Raw genomic sequence first — 19,893 nt, 5'->3', positions numbered from 1 at the left:
AGCCCGTGGCTCCTGCGCTACCAGGCGGGGCCTGGGGTGGAAGCGCGGACAGAGGAAACGCAGCAGTGCTGCTATCCATTTGAGACATTACAATTCTATCGTTAAAATATCACTTCAGAAGGGCGTGATTTATAAAAATAAGCGTCTCAAAGTTATCAGTAAATGTCAAGGATGAAACTAATAACGTTTTTTACCTTTGAATTTCGGGGATTGCGTGGATAATAATATCTGATTTATTGAGCCAGAAAGGTGTCCTTTCGCTCAAATAACACGCGACTGACGAATTGCTGATTAGCGCATGCACACTGACGGGGTCTCATTTAACGTAATCCCGAAATTGGTATTACGTAGTATAATACAGAATGATACTGCACGTTTAGAAAGGCAGGATAGAGCAAACAATAGGGAGCTTTCATAGAGTTATGGTGGAGCTTTCACAGAGATATGGTGTAGCACACAGGATGAAGAGTTAATCAATTACAACAGTTATCCAACACAAGCTCCTGTTCTTCGCCCCATTGCATAAAAATTACCATTGACGGTAACTTTACCATGGTAACTTCCATGGAAATCTTAATTTGATTGACTGTTGAGTGATGTTACCATGGAAGTTACCAGTAAAAGCGATGTTGCCATCAATGGTAAGATTTAAGCAACGGAGCTCTAGTTTGTAAACTTATCGATAAGTGAAAGAGGAATTGAATCAGGTTCCATTTTTAAAACGTGACTCACCATGATCATCTAGGAGGATATTCTCTGGCTTCATATCCCGGTAGACGATCCTCAATCGGTGAAGGTCCTCCAAACCACAGAGGATCTCTGCTGCGTAGAACCTAGCCCTCTCCTCCTCAAACCCTGGACTACCCATGTTATGTATGTGGAACTTGAGGTCACCACCATTCATGATGGTCAGGACCAGACACAGTGCTTCTTTCATCTCAAAGGCATAGGCAAGACTAACCTGAAGGTGATTTAAAACAAAATGAATAAACAAGGTTACTGAAGTTGAAAGGGGAAAGTAAGAATCTTGAGAGAATCTAGCCCACTTTCTCTTCAAACCCTGGACTTCCAATGTTATGTACGTTATGGTATTAAGACCAGACACAGTGCTTCTTTCATCTCAAAGGCATAGGCAATACTTACCTGAATATGATTTTTTTTTTTAATGAATAAAGAAGGTTAATGAGGTCGAAAGTAAGGATCTTGAGAGAATCTAGCCCTCTCGTCCTCACACCTTAGACTTCCATACGTGGAACTTGAGATCGGCTCCGTTCATGATGGTCAAGACCAGACACAGTGCTTCTTTCATCTCAAAGGCATAGGCAAGACTAACCTTAACATAACATCTCTGGAAAACAAGGAAGCAAGAATCTGTGCACTTGGATTGAACTTGGTGGAATATCGGAAGCCATGGTGATCATACATGTATGTAACATCAGCATCGATCAAACATTCCCCAGTTTAATAATGGAGATGGTTTGTGTCATCACTTGGATATCTGACTAGCAACCACAGAACCTCAGAGTAATCAGGCTTCTTCAGTCATAAGAAATAAAAGCAACACTAACTGTTCATTCTTTATATATGACCCAGTAAACACGCAGCTTTTTATTTTATAAGGACATATTAAAAGCTTAAAGCCTATCTGCACTAGATTGGCCAGGAGGGATTAGACCTCCCTGCATGGTCACTGACAGGTGGTTATGTCATCAAATCAGCTCTCAATTAACATAAGAGGGGATCATGGGGGACCAACGGTCACTGATTAGGCATTGACTGCTATTTAGAGGGCGCAAGTAGCTATAAATAGTGCAGTGGGGCTTTCATATGCTTCATATTTAAACATCTTTTAACATACAAAAAGTGAGTACCATCCCTTCACCCGCCCATCTCCCTCTCTCTCTTTCTCTCTCTCTCTCTCTCTCTCTCTCTCTCTGCACCAGGAAAAGAAAATATTAAAAATTAGGCTACAAATATACCATCGACCAAAATTATCACTAATTCAGGATTTTTGTTTTCCTTTTACATGGACTAAAAATACCATGAGTTAAAAAAAAAAAATCTATTAAATAAATACTTCAAATTTTGTGTACTTTATAATCATATCTAAATTACTCTCACTACACACAACAGTATATGAAAAATAAAGAATAAATTAATGCAAAAAATTATGATTCTCAATTCTCTCTTCAAAAGCAATTATCATACTCAATTCACATGTAGTATTTTCTACTATTAAAATACTCCTGGACCATTAATACGACTTCCGCTTTAATCACTCTTCTATTCAATCCGCATTCCATTAAAAAATTTCATCTAACCACCGAGTGTGTGATATATGACAGTTGGACAAGCACATTACATGGAGATGTAAGTAATTATTTATTCATACAGAAATGATGCGATGTGTGAGATTCCGTGAGTCATCCATCAAACTTCACATAATGTCAATTCAGATAGGTACTCGAAAGCCAGCCCCGCTCACATACGATGCAGTCATTGCAGTGAAAACGCAGTATTTTTTTCTTCTTCATAGTGTGACATGTGTGCCATGTTTGTACATTTTTCTTGTTTATGTGCTAAGTATCTAAAAAAGCGTTTTATAAACGTAATATTCATCACATTCATAAGCAAGATGTAAACATTGCCGGAAAGAGAGAGAGAGAGAGAGATTATTATTCTTATTATGTGAATAACATTTCTGCATCTTGTGACACACTTGTACGTGTACGACCTTTGTGACTTTTACTCATTCCTACTTGAATTCACTTGTAATTTAAAATTTAGAAAAAAGCTGCAGTATAAAACCACAATTTCTCAAATCATATGTGAACAAGCGTTAAAAATTACAATCCTTTGAGGCATTCATAAGCAAGATGTGAAAATTGCCAGAGAGAGGGGGAAAGAGAGAGAGAGGAGCCTTGAGAGAAGAGTCACAATCCTTTAAATGCAATCAAAAGCAAGATATACATAATTTACCACAGAGATAGAGTGAGAGAAAGAGAAAGGGGGTACAGATAGAGGGAGAGAGAGAGAGAGGGAGGGGGGGAGAGAGAAAGATAAATGGGGAGGGAAGGAGGGTAAAAGGAGAAAGAGAGAGAGAGAGGGAGAGGGAAGGGGAATAGGAGGGAGGGAGATAGAAAGAGAGAGAGAGAGAGGGGGAAGGAGGAAGAGAGAGGGGGAAGGAGGAAGGGAGAGAGAGAGGGAGGATGGAAAGAGGATATGAGGGATGGAGAAATAGAGAGAAGGGGAGGGAATGACCGAGGGAGGGAGGAGAGAGAGAGATAGGGAAGGGAGAGAGAAAAAGAGAGGAGAAAAGGAGGATCGGAGGGAAGGAGAGAGAAGGACAGGGGGAAGAGAAGAAAGCTCATATAAATAATTCCAGAAGTGGAAATCTCTATACAACATAGCAACTAAAACCCCAGTGTAGATGATTCACTCAATTGGAAAATATGTTAATGAGACAACCCACATGCAAAGCTTTTAGGAGACGCAACCGGAACAGCTCAGAGACACCCCAGAGTCTAAAGCGTAACGTGACATCGGCATCAAGCCGGCCACGGTGGCATTTGGACGTGCGATTGCCTGGCACATGATGACGGTAATCACACGCTCAATGGATTCATAACGAGCCCAGCCGATGAATGAAAGACATATGATACAGTGCTGCTAGCCTCCTCTCAACGCTTGGCAGGATTTACAGAATTTAATTGCCCCATCATGATCATCGCTATACAAAGAGCCCCATATAACACATACTATAAGAATATGCAGCAAATAGAAAATGAATTTTTTCTTGGTATCGATAGATAAAAACTAGCGCTCTCGTTCTGTTCATTTAAAATGGGTCAATTTGCTAAAAGCAAATTTGACAAGTGATGTATTTCCAGCTTATATTTTTTTGACATCCCCTTGGGCTATGCAGTGCATAATATCTAGTTACTCTGAATTAAATGACTATTACATCTGATCACTCTGAAAAAATAATTAAAATTTTTGTATTAACAAAAATGTTGCTTGTACATGTATGTATAACTCCAATCCATGTTTTGTTTTTTTCTTCATGAAATTATCAAAGAAAATTATGCCTGAACAATCTAATATAAGTGACAGATAAGTTGCAATGCTGATCTAAGCTAGACTTCAAGATATTTGGAAGCAAAAAATATTTGCAAAAAGGACACAAACCCTTTAAAGAATACCACTTTATTCATGTTCATTTTTCAGGATAGACTAATGTGGTAGGAAGTGACCCTTCACCTCAGAGGACACCCACTTTACTTCCCTTTCACTCCCACACACACCTTGCTAGAGAAATCAATCTTCTTGTGAGATCTCTATCAGTTTCCTCTGTAGAACACAGTTTTCCCAGTAAAACACAAATTTTGGTACTAATCACATTTTTTCCTTTTTTCATCACTAAAATTTAAATGTCTGTATTTTCTATTCTTTGTTTTTGGGGCCAAAGCAAGAGCCAGTGTGAAAATAATGCAGAAAATGACCCAATATTAAACACGTACCTATTGGGGAATCGACACCAAATATAAATGGCACAAACACACAGCCATGCATAGGGGCAAAAATGGAATACCACTCAAAGAAAGCTCCTGAAAAAGACTTGATATTTGGGATTATGTCTTTTCTATAAAACAAAACAAAGACACACACACAACAAAACTAGGTCAACTGATGGCACACCAAAATAAAGAGAATAGGATAATGTTTCCTCAAGACGTGAGGAATTTGGTTCATCGTGCTATTAGAGAGAGATGAGTGGAAAGATCTTTGCCTCTAACTCTCTATACTACCAGCAGAATCAAACAAGAAATGTCGATTGATTGCACTACCTCGGGAAAGAACTATAACCCTCTTCACACTGTAGGAAATTTATACGTAACGTTACGTCGCACGAAGAAACGTCTTATGAAGAAACGTTGTATGAAGAAACATTGTATGAAGAAACGTTGTATGAAGAAACATTGAATTAAGAAACATTGTATAACAAAAGGAGCGTACAAATATTAAAAACATGATTGTAAAAGGAAACGTTGTATGAAGAAATAACTTTGATGCAGTCAGTAGACAGGACAGCTGCAAAGTCATCAGTGCGCGTTCGTGTTAAGCCCCGCCCAATTATACGATTTACGTTCAATAAAACGTTAAGACTAGAGCAAGACCCTGATTCTTTATCGGGTTTTTGTTCGAAAGGGTGCCCAATAATAATACTACTAATAATCTGGATTTATATAGCGGTCAATACGGAATACCGTCTCACAGCCCTTTACAGATATTATTACCCCAGTCATTGGATTCATTCACGCACAATGTGCACATGTCCACTCCCTGGGGAGCATTTCTACCATATGGTCACCATGAGGGCATATGGCAATTACTAACACAAATGCTTTCGTCATCCGCCTAGGTCCCCATTTCTTTCCTGGGTATGGAGTGGCAAATGCAGATTATTTATAATATGCCTTGCCAAAGGACATTAGTGCCATGTATCGGGGACCCTTGAATTCAAGTCAAGTGCTTAAAGCACTTGGCTACAGCACCTCTAGCATGTGTGAGCTATAAAATGTTTTGTTATACAACATTTTTTTAAATAATGTTCAGACAAGGAAAAATTATTGTACAGCTATACGATGAATGCTTGTAGTCTGAAAGCAGGGTTTCTCTCTCTTCAATTACATATTTACAACGGATGATTGTGGTCAACATAATACTAATATTAAGAAGACGATTTCCGGCCCAATTTGCTGATTGCATCATTGCAATCAGTGTGATAGGACAAGCTTGCCTCTCAGCCATCTCTGCTATCATATTTTTTTCTTCTTCATTTTGACCTATTATTTTGCCAGAAACCAGACAATGGCGATCACTAACAAGAAGAACTTCTTGCAAGTCTGAATTATAATGCATGTGAAATATTATCATTATTATTATCTTACCTCCAAATCTATTTAGTCGGTAACTTGTAATGCAACAATCAATATAACATGACAAAACAAAGAGGCACAGGCAATTTAAAAAATCTAATCAATGAATTTTTAGGAAAATAAATCTGAGAGCATGTTTCTCTTTATATCTGATATTGTAATGTGTGGGTTTTTCTTGTTGTTCTTATTGTTTAATTACAAAGAATACTTACTACAAATCTACTGTTGACTCTCTGGAGCAGTATTTTCTCGTTCAACGCCATCGTCTCTCCTTTCCTTTTCTTTATCCTCTTCTTCTCCAGTTTTTTGCAGGCATACATCTTGCCTGTTGATCTAACCTGGCATGCACAAACCTGATCCAAAGAAAAGCAGTAATGAAAGCAAATATTAATCCTTTCCTTCTTCCTTATTTATATTGATTTTTAAAAGGTTAAAGCTATGATTTTCACATGTTCAATGTTTTTTGCCCATCCTGTTCAATACTGATTACATACTCATAGAGTATTTCCTAATGTTTTTGTATCATTGTATTTTCCATAAAGTAGCAAGAAACATACAAGAGGGCATGGAAAATAAATAAACTGAAATATAATACAAATATTTAAAATAACTATCTATGAAACTGATAGAAGCAATTTGTTGTTTTCTTTAGATGTTGTACAGGTATGTATACAAAATCATAACAGTAGATAATATGTCTAAAGTACCCAAGGCATGGTTTATCCCACCAATTTGCATCTCATTAACTGCACGTTTGTTAGAAAAAACAAGACTACCAGCAGCGTTTTCCTAAGAAGGGGTGTTTCCTCAAGAAGTCTGCTTTATTTCACAAATTAAAGAATTTGAAGATTTTACATTGACGGGTGAATGGACTTATCAAAATGTAATTATTCCAAGTGATTTGTATGAGGCAGTAGTCTTTAATAGTACCTGTTATAACTTTTAAAAGAGATCCTCTCTTTCAGACATTGAAATAGAACAGAACAAACTTCCTGCTTTAAAGGAACAGATTAGCGTTCAAATAAAGGCAAATTTAATGCACAGACGTATGAACTAATTTTAGAATAGTAATAATCAAAATAAAATAGTATTTATCAATGATAAAATAGTAATAATTAAAAAGTAATAAAATAGTTATTTGATATGCATGTAGTTGTTGATTTTATTTAGACACAGCAAAAACACACAATTTCAGCCCAAAAGGCCGTTTTTCAGAATGTCTGTATGAGAATGGAGAAGAGAGAGGAGAATAACTAATGACCACCAATCAGGCTGAAAACTTACCTCACCAAAGCCACCTTTGCCTAACACTCTGTATTGCCTGAATGTATTTTTTGTTACTGGTTGCCTGTAGATAAGGAATAGAGTAAGAAGGGAAAACAGAGGGTGAAGAGAAAAAAAAAGTAGAGAAAATAGATAAAAGAAAGGCAGAAGAAAGAAGCGAAAGAGAAGTGAGAAGAGAGAAGAAAGGAGAGAGAGAAGGAAGAAGTGAGAAGAGAGGAGAAAGAGAGAAGAGAGAAAGAGAATTGAGATAAGAGAGAAGAAAGGGGAAAAAAAGACAGAAGAGAGAAGAGAGAACAGGGGGAAGTGAGAAGGGAAAAGGGAAAAGAGAGAATAGAAAAAAGAGAAGGGAGAATGGAAAAGAGAGAGAGGAGAGATGAGAATAAATAAAAGAAGAGATATTTATTTCACGATAGAAGATGCTTTTTTATAATATATTTGAAAGACATCCTAAATGGTAAGAATATGCTTGAGAGGAAACACATTAAAATGCTACAAGAGTGTGCCTGTCACAACCAGGAAATTTCCAAGTCGTTTTAATGTCATATCCATTTTATGGCCAAAAGTCCACAGCCTTAAAAATACATGCTGTAATAAAGCACTTCTTCGGGCATTAACACATGGCCCGGTGATCGCCAGTATACAAAAGTGCAGGGAGTACCTAAATCCACGTTTCATGTACACATAATAAACATGATTGAACGCTCTACATGCACCGCGTTCAATATCGGAATTGAGTAAAAAAAAAAAAAAATTAAAAAAAATACATATGGATTTCTGTGCAGTGTTCATTGCTCTTCTACAAGAAAACACTCCAATATACCGTCAATAATCATAAAGAGACAAAGCCTGAGAGCAAACTAAAACAACTGGCCACACATAATTTACAAGTCGTCTAAGTGCAAATGCCAACTGCGTAATGGCAGTTGACACTAGAGGGCTTCATCAGACTCCACACCACGGGTCATTAGTTTGATATTCCCCCGGAACAAGCCAGCCGAGCGTCACCATTCTCTATCTCTGATGGCATCGCATCATCTGTACGAAGCGTGCTCACTGCAGCTGCGTATCTACTGAGCGAACCATTCATCTATAGGCATGCAAATGGAATACGTCGAGGAGCTACTAAAGTGGTTTTTCAATTAACTTGGTACGATTAGGACTGCCTTGCAAAATGTATTCAAAATGGCATAGAAGCTATTGTGAAGTCATAAAAGAAATCGTGTCATGAGCCGAAAGAATCAGAATTTCAAATTAGATTTTACCACGATCAACTTGATAGGAGGCTTCATGTATATGACAGTGTAGTAATTCATCATAACTAAAGGTCGGGTGACACCCAAATATAAGTTGATTCCTGTTGATGTGCAGGGCTGCATACAACTCCTATTTTGTTATTCAAACGTCTAAATTAATTTCATAGATTTTTAATTTTTGTGATTTTCTCAGACCAGCTAAGCTCCACATAAGTCTATCCTCCAGAAGACCTTTTCCGGATGATTTTCCAAGAAGAAAGATTCATGCAAGCATGGCTAAAATACTACAGCCTACTGCTACCTAGAGTTTGTTGCTTCAAGTTAAAGAGAATGTTAAGTTCTGGGAAAGGTGAAAAATAATTTGTGCACTTTTTAAATTATTCAAATCTTAGTTTGGAAGAGTATCATAATAAAAAATGTTCCCTGAAAAGGATGGCTCTTGAAATGCCAGAAGTCATGTTTGAAATATGACACGTAAAAGCTACAGGTTGTGGACCACAAGTTCATGCCACATGTTTGTGTAGTCCCATATACACATTTCTGTGTACTTTGCATGTGACTTTCAGCAAGATTGGGCCAATTTCTGACCATTTTTGATGATACCACAACCTATCGAACAGTATACACCCTAGCGCTACATGACCAACCTTTTCCAATTGTTTTCCTCACAGTTTCTAACACAACGCAATCGCATGACCAGAACTACTACTTCTATAATTAACCCATCTTAAAGTGCCGCAAGCCAGGCCAAGAAAAGATGAGACACTGGTGACGAGTGTGGTCCGTGAAGATGATCACTGAGATAAGAATGCTCTTGTGAAAACTACCCCAGGCAACACTTGACATATTGAATCTTCTGTTTGGAGCCAGAAGGGCGCTAACTTGTATTGTTTTAATCAGAGTTATTGCCTTAATGGCTCCAAAACAGACCTTACAATAAAAAGTACAAATATATATATTTTAAAGTTGATCTTCTTCATTGTCTATTCTGAAACAATTGTAGTTTGTAGGCGCAAATCCATGTCAGTCGTAAGGGGTAAAATGTCTGTGCCCACAAACTATTTAATTGTACTATTAGCATCAGGGGAAAAGGCTACTTTTCAAGCTACTCTGCAACCTGAGCCAGCAACATGCAGCAACCCTCTTCCAAGAATATAATGTGATATCATGATCAAAATCAGTGATTGCGTAATCCATACTCGAATTGGCGTAATCTTAAATGGATAGACATGTCACTTTCAATGCAACATCAACCAATCATGGATTAAAAGATATTTTACTCATCTTATTGCCAATTTGAGATTTGCATACTGTAGACTTGGTGAACTCATATTTCAAACATTACTAACTTCATTGGTCTGATTAATTCATACTATCGCCATTCTGCTTATCATATTTTTCTTTTTTCATACAAATGAACTTATTTCAAGGGTTTGTTTGCCCTTTAAGATGCAGCATCACATCAACAAAAACCTTTCTTTCATAGACCTATTTACCTATCAAACAAGGTTCACCAGCAATTTCCTTCAGATGCAATTGTTCACTTTTTTATTCTCCAATATCAATGCTACATAGTTCTGCTCTCCAATAAAGTGTTGCTAATTGCTATCAATGTTTTGATCATCTATGTTCTCCTGTTAACTTCAACGACATTCAAGAAGGTTTTTCTTCATGTCAAGTCTTTCTTTTTGCATTTTAAAGCCCCACTGCACAATTTATAGCTACTTGCGCCCTCTATATAGCAAACAATGCCTAAGCGGTACCTGTTGGTCCCCCAGGATCCCCTTTTTCTTATGTTAATTGAAAGCTGATTTGATGAGATAACCACCTGTCAGTGACCATGCAGGAAGGTCTAATTCCTTCCGGCCAAACTAGTGCAGATAGGCTTTAAAGGTTCCTAAATCTTGATTTCTAGTAACAGTTGGAAAAAGATTCCAATAGAAATATATGATTCTATCTTCATTTCCTTGAGGATAATTACCGAAGATGTGTTTGCACACAGCTTAAATTTCAAGTGTGAACAGATCTTTTTTTTCTTCTCAACTTCGAGGACATATGAATTTCAATCTAGCATTCTTTGTATTACTGTTCTGATGGAAAGCCACTGTGCGTTTTAAAAGCTCACATTTGAAGTGTGAACAGGTGATCAGTTGCCCACTTTTCCTATCATTCCCTAGACAATAATCACGGTAAATCTACAGAGGCCAATTTGCAATTACAAACAGACTCCACTCATCATCACCACAATCTCACAACATTTTTCTATTCTAGTTCGACTCAAGAGCTACAGAAATAGGTCTATGCCGACACCTTGTTCGTGTAGTGCGAGATCATCATTCCACAATTAAACTGAAAACAAGATTCTTTAGAAATGTGAGCAAATATGCTCTACCAATTCCTGTGACATTTGAGCGAAAGGATCAAACATAAATAACAGTTTCTACGCATGTTTTGTCAAATTCTGGAGAAAATATCAACCCTCCTCTGTCCATGGCTTCCGAGGATAGCAAATAGTCGGTGAGCAGAGCAAATCAAATCTGCGTATTTACATTGTCTCTTCCAAATCAGGGGGACACGGTCTCCTCAAATTGATGGAGGCCTGCCCAGAGTGTATGCCATCTTCCATTTGGAACAACTTTCATATTGATAAAGGACACAATAGAGGAGGGAGGGTCATTCTAATATACAGAGAAGGGTTATGTACACTGAACATGTGAGTTGCACTTTTGAAATCTGTACAACCCTCACAAATATATAACACATACATGATAGGTAGGTCATTGATAGGCAACCAGAGCCATGCCTTATAAAAAGTTGTGATTAATCGTAACTTTTCTGCAGTTGATATCAATCGCAACTATGAGCATGAGAGAAGGGGAATGCAAACTTGAGACTGATTAGAAGACTCCCTATCGATTTGGATCACTCGCAACTCTTTTTAACAAGGGGCCCAGTTCATACATGTGCTTGATGACTCAATCAATTTACAATCTTTACTATTTTTTCATTGAAATAGTTGATGAGTTTGATCCTGGGAAATAATAAGGCATATTTCCTTGAAAAACATGAAAATCTTGAAGCATAGTATCCTGTACTCTTGTATGTGTTCCCTCTATACTACATTTATATACATGTACATGTACTTTGAAGCCTATCTGCATTTGTTTAGCCAGAGGGATTAGACCTCCCTGCATGGTCGCTGACAGGTGGTTATCCATCAAATCAGCTCTCAATTAACATAAGAAAAAAGGGACCAAGGGGGACCAATGGTCACCGATTAGGCATTGTTTGCTTTATAGAGGGCGCAAGTAGCTATAAGTAGTGCAGTGGGGCTTAAAACAAAATGGTTAGGAAAATGAATAAATATAAATCACCTCTATTTGAGGAAAAAAACATTGAAGCCTAGGAATGTCTCACTATATATATATATATATATATATATATATACATATATATATATATATATATATATATATATATATATATATGAATCAATGTAGAAATAGAGCTTTGATTGAAATCACAATCTGATTCAATGGTTACCCTTGTATACTTGTTATCTAAAGAAGATGTGGAAACCTTGCAAAATAAAAGGTTGTAGAATATTCGCCTTGTCAAGTTTGTTTCCAGCCTAATTTGGGTTATTTTTAGAATTAAGACTAATTTGTGGACTTACAAACCAGGTGTGGGTGTGTGTTTGTGCGTGTTGTGAGCGAACGAGCGTGGGTATGCATCAATTTAGAATTTACCTCCACAAGTCTGTTCTCAGCCCAATTCTTGTAAGTTTTAGAATATAGACTCATTCCGAGGCCTACAAACCAATATTTAAATTCACAAACCCACATGTGGGTGCATGTGTGTGGTTACAGTATATGGATGTGTATGTGGGTGGGTGTGTTTGGGTGCGTGCATGCTTTACTACAGCACTTAAAATCAATGTGCATCATCGGTGCATAACATGATTGTGTTAATTAGGGTAAAGTACGTCCCTCGTTAGAATGAATGTAATGCACACGGCTTCATGCACGTTATAAAATATGACAGCGTAAATGCCAAATTCAACCACTGAGCTGAGCTCCCCACTCCATCATCATACATGTACAGCAACATTGAATGGTACCGAGAATAGTGAATGAAGTATCAGCCATCCATACTGGTAATCAAATTATTTGACAGGAAGCAGCTCATGGTCGTGATGTTAAACAATGGAAGAACGGAACGCTGCTTTCTGAATATTTCACAACTATACAATCACCCCCTGTTTTATGTACCTATAGGGGTTTTTAACAATCATATACTTGAGCGAGAACAAAAAAGAGCTCAAATCCATCAAAACAGTTATGAAATTATCAAGAAGAAACCTCCATATTTTGAGAAACCAAGGAGACAATGGCTTTCATCTTCATGTCTTCCGATGAAGTACATCTATCTGTTATTGTTCATTTTATGCTATAATAAATGGTTGGTAATGCTACGAATAGGAATGATTGTGTAGAATGAGGTTTTCGAATCATCAAAATTCCTTTTTAAGAACTAACGAACATCACGATTATTCAATACAAATAATCGTTGAATAGGATCATCGGTTAACATCTGAATTGGTTCAAAGTTGTGAACTATTTTATTTTAAATACCACAACATAATATATAAGCAATCCATTTTATATGAAACAAACTGATGTTATATATATTCTTCCATGTGACGATAAAACAAATGGAAAAGCCAACAATTTGGGGTTTTCTTTACTTTTACCAGAAATACAAGATTTGTTAAAATGTGATGTAATGTTGGATCTTACCTTTCTAACCATTTCCACTGTAAGAACCTGGAGAAATACATGCTATCTAGATACTCTTTGAAAGGTTCTCCTTTTAGGTATTCTCTTACAACTCTGCAAAGAAAAAAAGAAAAGAATCAAATTAAAACACAATAAATATATAATCTCAAAGAAACAGGTACTGGTATTACAATGTCATATTTACAAATATATAAGAATGATAATGGCTGTGCTATTTTAACAATGTTTGACAGCACTCTGATGTTTTTGAAGGTATCTACACTCCTAAAAATAGTTATGCAATGCTAGTTGGAGTGTTGATATCTCTCTTGGGACTAAATGTTCATTATCATATTTGACAATGGTATCACAAAGCGTAGAAATATTTATTGCACTCATAATATAACCCCCCCCCCCCCTCTATGGATGGCAGAGGTAAATTGTTCTAGATAACAAGATAGATGGGATTGTACAATGAAAGAAGGTCTTTATATCTGAATGGAATCAGTATGGAAATGTTTTGGAAGCATGTTATTGATGAAATATCTAGTTGTTTTAGATCTGTACATTTCAATCTCATTTCGATTGGCTCACTTCATACATAACAAGACACTTTTGACCTCAAAACCATATTACACTAAGCTTTCAAGTACACTGAGGATTTGCTGGGCAGAAGATGGACGATTCGTTCTTTAGGTACTGAAGTCATATCAAAATTTGACCCATAAAACCCATAAAAAATAGAAACGCAATTTCAATTTATTTACAGATAAAGTAATGCATACAACTATACCATCGTTTAGTCGTGCACACATATATTTCAACTGACGTCATGGACATGTCTATTAGTAAGTTAAGCTGAAAACCTATTTTTCTTACCTTTACAAAAAAATATTTTTAAAACAATTTTTTTCTTCTTTTCTTTTAATTAACCCAAAGATTTATGGGAAAGGAGAAAAAACAAACAAAATGAAGGGGAAATATTTTGTAGAGTACTATTAGGATATCTGCACAATTTCTCTCATGTCACACATCTCCTTGTATTTAACAAAACAACACAAAATAATTTGGAAAATAGAGGAAAATTCCTCTTACCATACTTCGTTTACAGGACAATCAGCTTGCTTATAACTGTCACAGAGTTGGAATAGAATTGGGCTGTTTCCATTACTGGAGACGACAATAAAAATTGCTTGGATAGTATCACTGACGGGATCCTCTTGGGGATAAATTACTATATAATACTCATTAATTTGGCCCTCCTAATGAAATGGGTTTCTGATGAGAAATTATCTACACTTTATCAAGCGTTTTATGAGCACACCATCTTGAATGATTGATATTAACACACCCGGCACATGCATCATATGAGTTATTGCAAGTTATACCGCAAAGGCATCCTTGAAATGTTATACTAGTTTTCCACTTCGCTACATTACTGCCAAAATGTAATAAAAATGTGCAATTCCATGTTGCCAATTTCACAGTAATGGCATTAAATAGTGGAGAATAGTTCAGCATAGGGGAATAAGCAGGGAGATGGGAGGGATCCCTGTAATAAGAAAGGGAAGTTCCCTCTTTTTCCACCAATGATTTATAGATCCACTAAACACACCTTTCCTACGGTTGCTCATACAGGCGTATGGCGACAATAGCGGACAAATTAATGCATTTTTCTGAGCCTTTCATCGGCCCTAAAACATCACCTGCTTGCTCTAAATGTTTGCATCACTAGCTTATGATAATATTTCAGGTACTCCTAGAAATCGTAACCCCTACAAAAGGACACTTTAATGTCATAATTCAGAATTCTGAAAATTCAAGCGGGAGCACCGCCCAAAATCAAGAGAATTCCACAATCCTCGTCCATCAGGAAAGGACTGTCAAAATTGGTTATAAATGGATAAACTGCCTGTTTTAACATTTTTTTACATAAATCGGAATGTAACGGGCTTTTTATTGTGCGCCTGTTAAGTAGCACTGTTTAATAGGTGTTTTGTTTTCATCCCAGCACAGTAGAGCATTTGTATATAGTGACTGCACTATATACATTGATCCAATCAGTAATTATTTGGATAAAAATTCTTCTTGATATGACAACACAATCAATTCTTCATAGGAATTTTCTGCAATTTTTTTATTATTAATTTTTTAACTACAAAGAGGGAGAGAGAGAGAGAAAAAAAAAGGGGGTTATTGTTTTATAAAAGTATTTAAAGGGAAATATGTTCCCCGTTCCAAATACTATTCATAAATCACAAGTGAAATTTGTTTACTTTTTTGCAAGGTAAGAAATCTCCTATTTACAACACAATCGCAAAGACTTAAAAAAATTAACACCTCAGGCTACGTTTAAATAGCCCTGTTCGTCTCCTTTGAAAATGTGTGAATACTGCAATGATCTTTTTATAGAATCTGAACATGATTGCTATGGACTGTAGGATATTGAAAACACCCTGGGGCCCCGTTTTACAGATTTGATGCAGTCAAACCTTGCTTCAGTGACCACCTGTATAGAAAGACCACCAGGTCCCTATTTCTTCCTGGGTATGGAGTGGCAAATGTATATCAATGCCTTGCTGAGAAAAAATTTGGTAGATACTTACGTTCTACATTCAGAAAAAAGCTCTGTTCCTGGTGAGTCTAGTAATGCATTCTGACAAGCTGTCACTTTGTCCTCTTCAATCATCTCCAATCTCTGTAGACTCTGAGGAGAACAAACAAACAAAAAACATGGAAAATCTGTATTAAAGTTAATAATAATCATAAGAATAACAACAACATAGTGCACAATCTCCACTCTACTTTAATACTTGAAGGGGCATTCTAGCCTGCCTAGTGGCCATTTTGATTTTACAGGCACATATATGTTAAAACCAATCAATGATAAGAATAATAACAACAACAACAACATAGAGCACATTCTCCACTCTACTTATTTGGAGGAGCATTCTAGCCTGCCTAGTAGCTATTTTGATTTTACAGGCACACACGTATGTTTAAAACCAATCATAAAGACATTTGCATCCTATCAGGAACCCATCTAACACCTGGGTGGAGAGAAGCAATGTAGATGGAATGCCATGCTTAAATATATATGTTACATGTATCTATCGTGTTGGGGCTCAAACCCATGACCTTTCAATCAGTGTCAAGTAACTCAACCACTCGACTATGACATCTCTACACTTAGATACATCAAAGGAAAGGATGGATGTCAACTATAGCAATGAAAATATGATTATGAAACTACTAACTCAATAATGACCTTCAACAAAAGATACGGGTAGTAGTTTTCTGGTTTAGCAATATGAGTACACATGTTTGCTAACACGATTTGTGCAATGGAAAAAAAAATCTAGATTTACACATTCAAAATACATTCTGGTCTGTCATGTATGTCAAAGGTCAAATAGCTTAGACTTGCCGGAATAGGAAGAAATTAGTTTTGAAGTGGTGAGTTCACACGACAGGTGGCCAGTCAGAGCAAGGCTCACGATAGATAGGAACGGCCCATACATGTACCAGTAAGTCTAAACATGGTTTGAAACGATGCTAGCAAACATATGTTTCACTATTCAACGTTTCATTTAATAGAAATTAGTTTTGAAGTGGTGAGTCCACACAACATATGGCAAGGCTCATGATAGAGAGGCCTGCCCATTAATAAAGTCTAAACATGATTTGAAACAATTCTCAAACATGCGTTTCACTATTCAACATTTCATTACACGCCATATTTTGATAGTCTGAACAGTGGTAGAAGGATGGACAGCAGCTGACAGCCAAGTGATATATCCATCCCATTCATCTCCCTCTAAATTCCTAATCCATGCAATTCAAATCCATGAGTTCACTCTTGAAAGGGCATGTCATACATTTATATTATTTCGAGGGGCGTGCAGGTTCATGAAATATTTATTCAATTCTGCGTAAAAAGAGGACATTTATCTTCGTGATGGACATCGTTCAAAGAGGTTGCGATGATAGCTCTTGATACTGAGAGCAAATCTTAGCTGTCATGTATGATCTAAAATGCACCCTTTGCTGGGATGATAATATGAAAAGTCCTTTGGAAGTGCACAGAGATCATATGTCCTAATGTGGCGTACTTTTATTATCATTATCATTGTTTGAAAACAAATATACATAGGACTCTATATCAATACTTCAAATGAGCATATATATATATTTTTTTTTTTAATCGCAATTGAGTATTTAAAAAAAAATCTTTCCTTTTTTCCCCCATTTGTCAGCATTCTTTTTTTTCTAAATAGGAAGTTAAAAGAATTAATTTCCTTTCTCAACCATTCAATTTTAAAAAAAGAGTTTTTATTTGGTAACGAATATGATAATACTATCAAAATCAAGTACAATAGAAAAACAAGGTAAGATTTCTCATAAAAAAAAAAAAAATTAAAGAGAATTACTGGGGGGGGGGGGGTCTCTCTTGACCCCCATGTCATATCCCTCCGACGTCTATCTTCACTGAAGTATTTGTGACATGTTTGTGCTCAAAACACTTGTGTTCATGATATTCTCTCTTATTGCTCTGCCAAGGGTGTTCAGCTGTCATAGAAATGAATGCAGTGCATTTAAAGCTGCATTGTCAAACATGGAGGCACTATTTTTTTCTTCAAGTCTTCAGGAGAATGATTTTCCCATACTACATGTAGGAAGTTCAAAATTCCAAACAATTGTTGTATTTCTCAGAAGATTCATTATTTTGAAGATTCATGATTCTGATAGTGAACTGTTACAGTAACTGTTCCTATCAAGGTTTGTGAATTCAAAATAATGTACCGTCTTATTACTAGGAATTTCATCCTTTGGAATGAAGTCTTTCAGGGCCAATTTTTTTTGTAATAATCTGTTTACAGTGTTAGTTTACAGCCCAATTTTATTATTCTAAACGAAATGTGGACATCGAAAATAAATGTCATATATTTGAATATAAAATCTGAAATTCTAGGAATTTTGTTGAATTCAAATGTAAACAGTTTTGCTTCTACTTGTCATTAAGCAGTAGGTTAACCGTTTTGACTCATCAGCCGTGCACTGCAAACAATAGGGACTTTTAGATTCTGCACGACGAGAACGTGGACTGCCCTTTTAAGGCAATGTGACGTCCTTTTAAGGCACTGGCAGTGGCGTCACATTGCCTTAGAAGGGCAGTCCACGTTCTCGTCGTGCAGAATCTAAAAGTCCCTATTACCTCTGTTCCAGAGTGAAGTGCTTCCAGTATCAATCAGTGCATACATGAACTAGCACTAATTCTTTTCTTTATCGAAAACAAGAGTGCTATTTTTACAAGATGACCCAAGATGAAATCATGTCAAACAATAAAAACTACTGAAAATTACTTATTCCAATATGCTTAATACAGCAACCATCCAGTTCACTGGTCAATGGGTCTAAAAGTACATTGAGCAATCTGCTTACCTCTTGTGATATATATTCATGAAAGATTTTATGGCTAACTAGTTCAATAGACGTCATGCATATTCATGAGCAATCTCCTTGGCTTACCTCTTGTGATATATATTCATGAAAGATTTTATGACTAACTAGTTCAATAGACATCATGCATATTCATCAGCAATCTGCTTACCTCTTGTGATATATATTCATGAAAGATTTTATGACTAACTAATTCAACAGACCTCATGCATATTCATGAGCAATCTCCTTACCTCTTGTGATATATATTCATGAAAGATTTTATGACTAACTAATTCAAAAGACCTCATGCATATTCATGAGCAATCTGCTTACCTCTTGTGATATATATTCATGAAAGATTTTATGACTAACTCTGCTCCTGTCCTCTTGTGACGAAACCTCGACCTCATAACAACTCTGAAAACAAACCAACAAAACAAAACAAAAATACTAGTAAATGAAGAACAAAATCATGAAACATAACAAAGAGAGAATGATAATTGTTGACAAAAACAAAACATGTGTGGCAATTCAAATTTCTTTGCTTTTATTATTACTATACAACCAAGAAACTAGAGATGTCTTTAATGCTCTCATGGATAATTGCAAAAATGCAATCAACAACAACAACAACAACAAACAAAAAACAAAAACAAAAATATTTCATGATTTTAGAGCAGGAAAATTTCAAAATTCTGAACCACTTCCAAACTTTGTGAACAATCAATAGTCAGGGAGCAATACCTGTAATTTGCTTCATTGCACATACTCATTTTCTCCAGAGCATCATCCTAATGTCCCAGTCACAATAATGAGACTGACAAATGACCGACACCAGATCAAACAAAAAATTATGTTGCCCCGAGGTCCATGATTACTCGTCGACTTGGGGTCGGTTTGGCAGTGTGCCTCGAGTTTGACAAGCTAATTTGAAACATTCTTGATTTCTGTGGATGTCGATGTTACTCCCAATAAATCAGAAAGACATTTCCATTACCAGCTTGATGATGCAGGGAGGATACATTTAAGTGATAAAAAGGAAATAAAGAAACAGGTCAATACATTTTACCAGAGCACCACGTTACTTTCATCTGGAAGTGCCATCATAATAATAAACACACGCATTCATTTTTGTTGGGCAGCGTGATGTTCTCTAGTCTAGTGCGCAGACACAACCCTGCTCTGAATAAAAATGAC

At 36.4% G+C, this 19,893-nt stretch overlaps 1 protein-coding gene across 1 annotated transcript in view; it reads right to left on the bottom strand.

Annotated features, from left to right (window-relative positions):
* LOC756375 (G protein-coupled receptor kinase 5) overlaps window positions 1-19,893 on the bottom strand; it is a 45,456-nt gene that overhangs the window by 8,921 nt on the left and 16,642 nt on the right. Inside the window, exons 4-9 of the mRNA XM_030985977.1 lie at window positions 19,030-19,113; window positions 15,861-15,961; window positions 13,276-13,368; window positions 7,224-7,287; window positions 6,152-6,292; window positions 733-961 (exon numbers count right to left, since the gene is read on the bottom strand). Of these exons, the coding sequence (XP_030841837.1) occupies window positions 733-961; window positions 6,152-6,292; window positions 7,224-7,287; window positions 13,276-13,368; window positions 15,861-15,961; window positions 19,030-19,113 (712 nt within the window). The remainder of the gene's footprint in view (window positions 1-732; window positions 962-6,151; window positions 6,293-7,223; window positions 7,288-13,275; window positions 13,369-15,860; window positions 15,962-19,029; window positions 19,114-19,893) is intronic.

Source organism: Strongylocentrotus purpuratus, unplaced genomic scaffold (genome assembly GCF_000002235.5).
Source record: "Strongylocentrotus purpuratus isolate Spur 01 unplaced genomic scaffold, Spur_5.0 spur5_scaffold_15, whole genome shotgun sequence".
Classification (NCBI taxonomy): Eukaryota; Metazoa; Echinodermata; class Echinoidea; order Camarodonta; family Strongylocentrotidae; genus Strongylocentrotus; species Strongylocentrotus purpuratus.
This window is presented reverse-complemented; position numbering and strand designations above follow the sequence as displayed.